General features: G+C 32.9%; 1 protein-coding gene across 10 annotated transcripts in view; it reads left to right on the forward strand.

Annotated features, from left to right (window-relative positions):
* BCAS3 (BCAS3 microtubule associated cell migration factor) overlaps positions 1 to 12,524 on the forward strand; it is a 619,432-nt gene that overhangs the window by 140,527 nt on the left and 466,381 nt on the right. For all 10 annotated transcript variants that reach the window (XM_030295988.1, XM_030295991.1, XM_030295990.1 and 7 more), the window contains 2 exons: positions 4,733 to 4,840; positions 8,521 to 8,597. In XM_030295988.1, coding sequence (XP_030151848.1) covers positions 4,733 to 4,840; positions 8,521 to 8,597 — 185 coding nt within the window. The remainder of the gene's footprint in view (positions 1 to 4,732; positions 4,841 to 8,520; positions 8,598 to 12,524) is intronic.

A 12,524-nucleotide genomic window follows, 5' to 3' on the forward strand; every position in this document is an offset into this window, starting at 1 on the left:
CATTCTTATATTGCCAGTCTTAAATTTTAGCCATTCTAATGAGTATAGTGGTATCCCTTAGTGGTTTAGTGGTTTTAATTTGTATTTCCATGATGTTCAGCATCTTTTCAAGTGTTTAGTTGCCCTCTCTGTATTTCCTTGGTAAAGTGTCAAATATTATGGCCATTAAAAAATGTGTTGTATGTATCATTATTGTTGAATGATAAGAGTTCTTTTTATGTTCTGGGTACAAACCCTTAGTCAGATATATCTTTTGAAAATATTTTCTCATGATATGGGGCTTGCTTGTTCATTTTTAAATATCAATTAAAATTTTTTTAAAATTTTATTTTTAATTTTTTAAAATTTACATCCAAATTAGCATATAGTGCAACAATGATTTCAGGAGTAGATTCCTTAGTGCCCGTTACCCATTTAGCCCATCTCCCCTCCCACAACCCCTCCAATAACCCTCGGTTTGTTCTCCATATTTAAGAGTCTCTTGTGTTTTGTTCCCCTCCCTGTTTTTATATTATTTTTGTTTCCCTTCCCTTATGTTCATCTGTTTTGTCTCTTAAAGTCCTCATATGAGTGAAGTCATATGATACTTGTCTTCCTCTGACTGACTAATTTCACTTAGCATAATACCCTCCAGTTCCATCCACATAGTTGCAAATGGCAAGATTTCATTCTTTTTGATTGCCGAGTAATACTCCATTGTATACATATACCACATTTTCTTTATCCATTCATCCATTGATGGACATTTTGGCTCTTTCCATACTTTGGCTATTGTTGACAGTGCTGCTATAAACATTGGGGTGCATGTGCCCCTTCGAAACAGCACACCTGTATCCCCTGGATAAATGCCTAGTAGTGCAATTGCTGGGTCATAGGATAGTTCTATTTTTAGTTTTTTGAGGAACCTCCATACTGGTTTCCAGATTGGCTGCACCAGCTTGCATTCCCCCAAAAATAAAATTTGTTTTGATAATTTTGTGTTGTCAATTATGTCTGTGTTCATACTTTCTTTTTCTTATTTAAGAAATAGATTTATCTAGGGGCGCCTAGATGGCTCAGGTGGTGAAATGTCCGAGTCTTGATTTTGGCTTAGGTCATGATCTCACGATCTTGAGTTTGAGCTCCACATCAGGCTCTGTGCTGAATCCTAGCACAGAGCCTGCTTGGGATTTTCTCTGTCCCTCTCTCTCTACCCGTCCCCCTGCATATAAATCAATCAATCAATGAATCAATCAATCTTAAAAAAATATATTTTATCTATATTTTGTTCTAGAAACTATTTGGTTCTTATATTCTTAGGCTGTGATCTATTTTGAGTTATTTTTTATACATAAGTTAGGGAAAAATTTAATTCCTTCCGTGCAAGTAACTAATTTTTAAAAGCAACATTTGTTTAAAAATCATTCTTTCATCACTTAATTATATGGCACCTTTGATGAAAATCATTAGGTCATACATGTGAGTTTATTTATGGATGCTCTATTCTGCTCCCTTGACCTGTATGTCTGGGCTCAGACCAATATCATAATACCTTTTTTTTTTCTTAAATTGAGATACACTTGCCATATGACATTATATTAGTTTCAGGTATACGATGTAATGATTTGATATTTGTGTATACTGCAAAATGATCACCACAGTAAGTCTAGTTAATATTTGTCACCACACAGTTACCTTATTTTACTTTTGATGAGAACTTTTAAGACCTACTCTCTTAGCAACTTTTAAATATATAATACAGTATTGTTAACTATAGTCACCATGCTCTACATTGTATCCTCAGGACTTATTAATCTTCTAACTGGGTGTTTTTTCCTTTTGTCCATCTTCTCCCATTTTGCCTACCCCCTACCTCTGGCAAGTATAGTCTGTTGCTGAATTGATGAGTTCATCTTTTTTGTTTTTTTTTTTTAAATTCCGCATATATGTGAGATCATACAATATTTGTCATTGACTTATTTCACTCGGCATAATGCCCTCAAGGTGTGTCCATGTCACAAATGGCAAGATTTCCTTTTTTTAAAAATGCCTGAATAATGCTCCATTGTGTATGTATATCTGTATCTACCACATTTTCTCTATCCTTTTATCCATTGATGGACCCAGGTTGCTTCCATGTCTTGGCTGTTGTAAATAGTGCTGCAATGAACATACCAGTGCATGACGTATCTTTTATTATTATTATTATTATTATTATTATTATTATTTTAAGTTTTATGTTTATTTATTTTGAAGGCGTTAGCAGGTGGGGGAGGGGTAGAAAGAGGGAGACGGAATCCCAAGCAGGCTCCGTGCTCCAGTGCAGAACTCTGTGCGGGGATTGAACCCACCCACGAACAGCGAGATCATGACCTGAGCCAAAGTCAGAGTTGGACACTTAACCCATTAAGCCACCATGTGCCCCTTGAGTGAGCCTTTTTTTTTTTTTTTTTTTTTTGATAAATACCCAGAGGTGGAATTGCTGGATCATACGATGTTTTTACTTAAAAAAATTGTTTTTAACTTAAATTCCAGTTAACATACAGCATAATATTAGTTTCAGATATAGAATTTAGTGATTCAACACATCCATACAACACCTGGTGCTCATCACAAGTGCAACCCTTAATCCCCTTTACCTATTTCACATACCCCCATTCACTTCCCCTCTGGTAACCATCAGCTTGTTTTCTATAGTTAAGAGTCTGTTTCTTGGTTTTAATTTTTTGAGGGACCTCCATACTATTTTCCATAGTGAGTGCTGCAATTTACATGTCCCACCATCAATGCACAAGAGTTCCCTTTTCTTTGCACCCTTGCTAACTCATATTTCTTATCTTTTTGATAATAGCCGTTCTAACAGATGTGAGGTGACATCTCCTATTATCTTAATTATTATAGATTAATAATGTTTCATACATATAAAGTCACTAATCATGTTTTGCAAATTTTCATAAATATTTAGAAATTAACTTGTTAAATGAGAGTGGTCAGAGCAGACAGGTTTCCCTTGTTCTTGATCTTTTGGTGAAAGATTTTTTGTTTTGTTTTGTTTTGTTTTTAAGTCTGTGTAGATGTCCTTCAGCAATTTGAAGTTGTCTTATATGCAACAACCTTTCATTCCTGGGATAAACCTCGTCTCATTTTGTATTGCTGGATTTGATTTGTTAATATTTTGTTGGAGAATTTTTATGTATAGTCATGAGATACATAGATACAGAAATGTATCTGTAGTTTCTTCCAAAGTATTTGTTTAGTTTTGCAATCAGGTGTTACTTGCTTCATAAAATAAGTTGAGAAGTTACTCTTCTTCTACCTTCTAAAAGTGTTTATGTAGGATATCTAAACATTTTTGTTTAAATGATTAATAGGATTTACAAATGAGCCATTTTTACAAGGATTTCACTGTGAGAAGTTTTAAATTATGAGTTCAGTTTCTTTTATAGATACTGGAATAGTCAAATTATTTGTTTCTTTGTAGATTGGTTTCAGAAAACTAGGTTTCATGTTTTCTTTTCTTTTGCTTACTCCCGTTTCAATTCATTGATTTCATATTGTATTTTATTATTAATTCCCTCATTGAACTTTTATTGGATTTAACTTGTTCTTCTTTTCCTACCTTGTTAAGGTGGAAACATGAATCTCTTTATCTGTTCTAGAGTCAAGAACCCAGTCTCTTAATAACTATACCTTTCCAAAATAATCTGATCATGTGGAATGTATATTTGTATACATTTTGGAGTGAGGTCTCATGCTGGTAGATTTTTTATTAGAGTTGAACTGTTTCAGTTTAGAAAGTCTGTCAGCCTGTGGTATATACTTCAGTTTATTTTGTTTTGTTTTGTTTTGTTTTGTTTCTTTTTGTGTAAATATGTCAAAATTTTTACTTAGATTTATTCCAAGGTATTCAATATATTCATATATCCAATATATACGGATTTAAAATTTCACTTTATAATGGTTTGTCCTTAATTTATAAAAATATGGGTGGTATTGTACCTAGTGACCAGGGTAAATTGATATGTCAATTAGTTAGCAATCCATATTACCAATTAATTCATGTATTAATCCATATATTAATGGTTCTTCTTTATTGTGGGGTTGTCTTTATGTATATTTTGACATACAGATTTGTCTTACTGGGTTTTATACATACACAGGCAAATTCTTGGCAAATAATGACAGCTTTTTTTCTTCCTTATAGTAATTTCTTTTCTTGCCTTATGCACAGGACTTTCCATACTGTCTTGAGTAGATGTGGTAATAATGAGTATTCTTGTCTAGTTCCTGATTTTAGGGTGAAGGTTTTCAGTGTTTTACCATTATATATAATTGATAGTTTTTCTTAGTTTTAAGGTTGCTATACATTATCAGATTAATGAAATATTTCTTATGAACAAGTTTTTAATTTTATCAAATACTTTTATGTATTTATTGAGATAATCTTATAGTTTTCTTTTGTATAGTGATAATTTGGTGAATGAGTTTCATTTTCTTTTTTCCCCCTAATTTTGCATTAATGAAATGAATTGATTGGGATATATTATGATATTATGAACTATTTTAATAGTTCAAGTAAATTTCCTTGTATTATGTTAATTAGGGGTTTTAAGATTATGTTAATAAGAAAATATAGAGTTTACTGGCCCCCCCACATTTTTAAAAATATGGCTTTTGTCTTTTTTTCTTTTTGTTTTTCTTTCTTTCTTTCTTTCCTTCTTTCTTTCTTTCTTTCTCTCTTTTTTTTTTTTAGCACAAGTCCACCTTACTGTTGTGTAGATCTATATTCACTTCGTACTGGTGAGATGGTCAAGTCTATTCAGTTTAAAACACCTATCTATGATCTCCACTGCAACAAGCGGTAAGCATTTTTTTCATGTATTTCTTGTTTTTAAAAAATATTTTTTAATGTTTATTTATTTTTGAGAGAGAGAGACAGACAGACTGAGCAGGGGAAGGGAGAGAGAGACACACACACAGAATCTGAAACAGGCTCCAGGCTTAGAGCTGTCAGCACAGAGCCCCATGTGGGGCTCAAACCCATGAACCTCGAGATCATGACCTGAGCCGAAGTGGGATGCTTAACCAGCTGACTGAGCCACTTTGGTGCCCCTTTCATGTGTTTCTTATACAAAGTAATGCACCTCCTGGGCATGTAGAGCTCTACTGGTATCATTGACTATCTTTGATTTATTTATTTTTTTTAAAGTTACAAAATACCTTCCCTGAATTTTGCCAAGTGGAGTAACTGTTAAGATTTCTGAATGAATGTTTTCAAACTTCCAGTCTTGATCCATTAGTGAATTAAGTTTAGCGAGACATAATCAGTATTTTAAGACTGAAATGGAAAAGAACAAAAAGTAAGCAAATGTACAAAGATTAATCATTGCTTTGGGGAACTTTTTTACATGTATAACATAGCTTTTTAATATGTAGAATGTATGAACTTCTGTGGGTTTACTGGTTTATAATGTGAAATATAACTTTCCTATTAGCATTCATCAAAACAAAGCATACATCTGAACAATAAAAGTGGCTTTTAAATATTGTTATTTATTTATATTTAACAGTAGAACTAAAGCATGGACTAGATACATTTTCCTTCTTTCAAATCTATATTGTTAAAATCTCTAAGAAAACACTCAGATCTGGGTTGAACCTGACCTAATGATAATGAAGATTTAACTTATAGCCATTGAATATTAGGGGAGAAAGGGACCTTAAGAATCTTCTATTACTCAGCACTTCATTTTACGTTTGAGAAAATTGCAGCCCTGCATTGGAAAATGTCTTGATCAAGGTCATGGATGCAAACTGTAAATCTGAACATCTCATCAAAAAGCAAACACATGGAACATGGAAAACACAATATTTTGTGCTGTGTCAATATAAAATAAATTTTGTAATAAAAGACTCTCGGGTTAGATTTTAAAGAGATTCAAAAAGTGACTCAGAAAGGTTGAATATAAAAAGAAGCTAAAGACAGACCTGACAAATGCAAACTAAAAGGATATGTGGGCTTTGATACTAATGATAAAAGTGTTTGAATTCAAGTATAAAAACATGAACTAGGACAAAGAAAAGCTGTTCAGTGATAGTGTGCAGTTCATAGTGAAGATCTAATTATTATGCATATTTATACTTTAAATAATCTCAAACTCAAAATTATAGGAAACAGAAATATTATTGCTGGGATAACGTAATTATCCAGTGACACAGCAAATTATTCAAAATCAACATTATTGAATGGCTGGATCCAATGGATAATATATTTAACCTGGGAAAATGTAATGAAAGCCCTTTTTCAAGTGTCCTTGTGCTGTCTCACACAACAGATTACATACCTACTTAGCCAAACAGCAACTTGCACACACTTGTAAAGGGAGATTAAGTACAAATAAGATTTGTAGGGCACAATTTACTTGTAGTACTACAAATACGCAAATACACTAGAAAACAGAGGAACAAAGTGCAGTTAAATTTTTAAAAAAGTATTTCTTGCAAAATATTTTAAAACTGTTACAGAGACAGGGTGCCTGGGTGGCTTAGTTCGTCAAGCTTCCGACTTCGGCTCAGGTCATGATCTCATGGTTCACGAGTTCGAGCCCTGCGTTGGTCTCTGTGCTGACAGTTTAGAGCCTGGAGTGTGGTTTAGAGCCTGGAGTGTGCTTCAGATTCTGTGTCTTCCTTTCTCTCTGCCCCTCCCCCACTTGTTTTCTCTCTCTCTCTCTCTCTCTCTCACACACACACACACACACACACACACACACACACACAAATAAATAAGACATTAAAAAAACACAACCTGTTACAGATGCTATGAATGGCAGGTTTGGGTTTTTCTTAAGTCTGCACTTGTTCCAAGTACTGTGTTAGGTCAGCTTTTCCTACAACAAATATTTTTGTGTTTATCACTTTTAATTTTAGCCATGAAGTAATGAGCACATTTAATATTTAACAGATATAAATTACATTGAAAATTAATACAGTTAATTTTTTTGTAGTCATCAGTGTGCTTGTCGTAAGTAATTAGTAATTGTGAAACTTGTAAGTAGGAGTAAAAGGAGATAAAAGAGTGATTTATGAATATGAGATATCATTAATGAAAAGTGATTATGAAATTCTCTGGATATTTGGTTGATATAGCAAAGGTTCATATTCTACCTTTATTTTTTTTTTAAGAAAAACTATTTGAAGATATGTTCCAACAAAAAACATCTGTTGATTTGGGCACATTATGTAGTATTTTTAAAAATTGATTTTCCCATTAGAAGTTGCATGAGTTCAAATGGTGAAGGTTAGAGGAAAAGCTATCATGCGGATTTTAGGATACTGCTTAGATTTTGCTCTATAAAGTGTCAAATCTATTCACCAGGTCTTTCCCTGGTTAATTTTGCATTTGGTTTTGCAAATCAGCTCTATGGCACAGTGTTTTGGACTTAGCAATATTCATAATAAATTAAACTGTCCTTGTTGGAATCATTCTTTGTTACTGTATTATGGGGAGGGGCTGCTTGATTATAGCAAAACTTTTCATCTCTGGTTTGTCTGCGTTTTCTCTCATTTGAGTTTGTCACCTTCTTATTATGGGTTCCCTAAGCCTTTAACCTGGGTCTGAGGATTGGTTGGTTTCTTATGTTAAGTGCCATGACTGAATCATTTATTATGTGTTGTCAACTGTGTTAAGGATTTTGTTTTGCATTAGCAAATGAACAAGATTATTAAAGCATGCATGTTGAAGACAACACTTCTTTTTTCCCGCTCACATCTGTTACTCAGGCTTACCTCCCCCAAATTTGGAAAAATACACTGAGCATGTTAAATATTTAACAATTGTAATCTTTAATTATTAAAATGACTTTGAAATTTATATCTTTACATTAATGTTATGTAAGGAGAAGTATTCTAAAACATAATTTATAAAATAACTTCATTTTGGATGTATTTTAGGAATTTTGATTATGAAAAAATTTTATAACTGAATTATGTTCCTAATTATTTGCACATCTTGGGCTTTGGGAGATAGTTCATACAGATTCTGATTAAATTTTAATATATTGAATCAATCAGAAATGGCTCATTTATACTGAATAACAGTTGTCTGAGTTTGCTTTCTTTCTTTTGCTCTTGTGTTGGGAAATTCAGCAGTCATTTTAAGTGACAGGTTACATAAATCCATTTTATGTTTAATTTCATGACTTTGAGCAGCACTGGAAAACACTTTTAGTAAATAGCCAGCAGTTTATTGATTTCATACATTCCTAATGAAGATAGATTTATTTGATTAATAATGAATGAAAATAAAATTTTATTCAGAGAAAAATAATTTTTTAAGCTATAGTTTGTTCTGTCACTTTTCTTCTAATCATGTTTTTCTTGATTACTGTAAGGATTTTGTGGTTCTGTTTTTATATTTTAACAGGCAGAGGTTTCTTGCCAAAATTGCATTGGTAGATACTTATTTAAATCTAATGATTTATCTTATTTATAATTTAATTTACAGAATTTCACATTCACATTTTTTTCCCCCTCTAATTTTAGGATCCTCGTTGTAGTCTTGCAGGAGAAAATTGCTGCCTTTGATAGCTGTACTTTCACAAAAAAATTTTTTGTCACAAGTATGTATCAAATTGATTTCTTATACATTTGAGTTTATACTATTTGATAGAATCAGCAAACTTATTGTAATCATAACATCAGTGTTTCGTGGTTATTCGATTATTATGATATTCCAGTGTTTCTGTGGATCTCTTACTACTGTAATTTTATGGTGTATCTTTACAACCCACAGCACATTTTCTATCTGTTATTGAGGACACCTTGTACTGTATTGCCTCAATTTCTCCTTAGTCTCCTTGAGTAATTGTGATTAATTTAGGTTCATGTAGCTATCTATGTTATACTTTCAAAGCCTGTGTTAAATTACTTTATTAACATAACATACTTGAAGAGATATCTGGGTTATTGCAACTGAGGGATTTGAAACTTAGAGAAATGTTTCAGTCTCTTTCTGTGTCTCCCTCCTTCTTATTCCATCTCCCATGACTTCTAGTACTGTTTGAAAGTGCAAAAATAAGCATAGAATCTGGAGCCATACACGCACTCACTGATTGGTCAACTGATTTTTTTTTAAGGCTTATGTATTTATTTTGAGAGAGAGAGAGAGAGAGAGCGCATCCACACACACATGTGTGTGGGAGAGAGAGAGAGAGAGAGAGAGAGAGAGAGAGAGAGAGAGAGAATCCCAAGCAGGCTCCATGCTGTCAGCTCAGAGCCTGATACAGGGCTTAAACTCATGAACTGTGAGATCAGGACCTGAGCCAAAATCAAGAGTCAGATGCTTAACTGACTGAGCCACTCAGGCACCCCTGACTGATTTTTGTTTTTTTTTTTTGAAAGGCATTGGTTCATGCAGTTGTGGGGGCTGGCAAGTCCACAGTTGTGGGGGCTGGCTGGCAGGCCAGCAAGGTGGAGATTCCAGTAGGAACTGAGTCCAAAGGAAGTCTGGAGTTAGAATTTTTTTTACTATACTTCTAGTAAAATAGTAGTTTTCATTCTTATCTTCTATATTTTAACTTCTATAACTCACCATCAAAACTATATATGTTTTTTAAAAGAGTATAATTATGCATATGCTGCAGAAATAGTTTTGTTGGAACAGATCCCAGGTTTGTTATAACTAGGGAATCCAAATCATATTGCTGTAGCTCTTGAAGTATCACGGTTATTTACATACTTATTCATTAGGTTTATCAAATATCTGCTATGTATTAAGCACTGTGTAGTAGACATTATCCTTTCTGATAAGAACTCATGTTCTTGAGATAACTAGCACATTATAATTTATATGGAATTGCATGTATTATATATGATATATAACACATAATGTAATAACTCATAATGCATGGTTTATAATTTTGTAGACTAGGAAGGAGAATTATGACAACTTGTCTTTGGCTTGCAATCATCTCTCAGAGATCCACAAAGATAATAATGGAGATCATGTTACTGGGATATTTTTTGTTTTGTCACAAGGCCTAATGTGTACCATTCATATCTTTGGCCCCTGGGACATTGATTAGCACAGTGTAGGCTCTCATTAAATATTTCTTGAATGAATGAGTACATTAATCCAGCTATCAGTGATTTTATGGTGATCAGAAATGTATTTATATTTTAATAATTATTAAATGTAGATCATTAGGCAGGATTTTATATTGTTACATTTATATGTAAAAAAATTAAAAAGTTTTTGAGGAACATGTATATTTGTTAATAACATCTTCATTCACAAATGTATTATATAGGTAATCTGGGAAACTTTGGATATTACATGGCCTGTTTTAGCTTATTGTTTCTTATACAGGTCTTATGCATTAATCTATTACATTATATTTGTATTACTCATTATTACAATTAAAACAATAGAGAAATAGAACATATCTAAGGAGCCATGTCGGAATCTATCCATTACTTCCATGGGTGTGGGCTACAGAGCAGTGAATCAGGACAGTGTGAACACTTCAGTCAGATTCAGATACCAGGTTTTTTTGAGCATTTATGTTACATTTTATCAGTGGTCTTCTGCCCTTCATCATTAATCAAAGATATGTGTGGCCTGACTTCTGCAAAGTCAGATATCTCTGTTGTGACTCCATATCTTTTTATATATATATATTTTAATGTTTACTTATAGAGAGAGAGATAGAGAGAGAGAGAGAGAGAGAGTGACAGAGCATGAGCAGAGAGGGGCAGAGATAGGGGGAGACACAGAATCTGAGCAGGCTCCAGGCTCTGAGCTGTCAGCACAGAGCCCAACGCAGGGCTTGAACTCACAAACCGTGAGATCATGACCTGAGCCAAAGTCGGTCGCTCAACCAACTGAGCCACCCAGGCACCCCTGTTGTGACTCCATATTAATTTTACACTTAGAATCTCTATTTTTTATTAGCTAATTTTACCTTTTAAAATCAGTTCAGGAGAATAGAACTACTTTCTTTTTTCTTTTTAAAAAATAAAGATAGCCTACTTTTGCTGTCTCAGCTGAGTGTTAAATTGGGGGGAAAAATCCCAAATCATTATTTGTTAAGATAGTTTATTTAAATGACAATGTATGTTTTGAAATTTAAACCCTATTTAAACATTAGGCTCTACTGGACTGTGTATGTTGAAAGTAATATTATACTTACCAATAGATCTAACTTTCTTTCTTTGTAGTAAGTGTTGGTAAAACTTCAGTTGTCACAGTGACTAAGAGAAGTTAATAAATATAAATAATTTAATAATAGAGATATTTACTTTATAGAGCATATTTATTTATAGTTTTTTTAGTAAATAAGTAAAAAATACAGATTTTCAATAATTACCCAGTATAGAATTTTAAAAGAAAAATTAAACTTTATTATAAAGGAACAACTTAAAAGCGTTGGTGTACAATATAGTAATTCAGCAATTCTACACTTGATCTTAGCCAAAAGGCCAAGAAGTGATAGTAATTCAACAATTCTACACATTACTCAGTGCTCGTCATGATATGTGTGCTCTTAATCCCCTTCACCTATTTCACTCATCTTCCTCTTTCCCCTGGTTTGTATTCTGTATTATAGACTCTGGGTTTTTTTGTCTCTCTTCTTTGATCACTTATTTTGTTTCTGAAGTTCCTCATATGAGTGAAATCATATGATACTTGTTTTTCTCTGATGTATTTCACTTGGCATAAAATCATTAGACTTATGTATTGAACTTATAATTAGAGTTGAAGGACACAAGCTTTGTAATATTTTTGATACACTGGAATAAGAATAGGCCTTCCAGAGTACTCTGAAGGGAGAGGGGCAGAGAGAGATGGAGACACAGAATCAGAATCAGGTTCCAGGCTCTGAGCTGTCAGCACAGCCCCATGAGGGGCTTGAATTCATGAGCCATGAGATCATGACCTGAGCCAAAGCGGGACACTCAATTGACTGAGCCACCCAGGCACTCCATTAGTGTTCATTCTTCCTTGAAATTATGAAGTTCTTGTTGAAAGAAGATGAATTTTTAGTTACGTTAAAATGGTTAAATGTATTTTTGATTTTTAATAATTTTTCTTATTTGATAGACATTTAGTATATATATGGTGAAAATATTGTGTTTTATTAAATTAATAATGCCGCAGAAATACTATTTCATCTTCTGTGAATGCCATTGAAACATTTTTAAAAAAATTTCAGTAAGCACATACTGTTATTTAAATAAAGTCATGGTATAATGAACCACCATGTACTTATCATCTAGTTTCAAGAATTATCAGTTCATGGATAGTCTTTTTATTTATACCTTTCCCCTAATTATGTTGAAGCATATCCTGGACATTATTTAATTTCATCAGTACATATTCTATTATGTATATCTAAATGATAAGAACTTAACAAAATTATATTTTTGATACACTAAATGACCATATATAATATGTCATCTAAACTGAGGTCTTTTTATTTGAACAAATGCTATACTTGATTTAATTCTTGTCAAGTCTGGTTAACAGGTATACTAGAAATGTTCTG

The sequence above is a fragment of the Lynx canadensis genome, chromosome E1 (genome assembly GCF_007474595.2).
Source record: "Lynx canadensis isolate LIC74 chromosome E1, mLynCan4.pri.v2, whole genome shotgun sequence".
NCBI lineage: Eukaryota > Metazoa > Chordata > Mammalia > Carnivora > Felidae > Lynx > Lynx canadensis.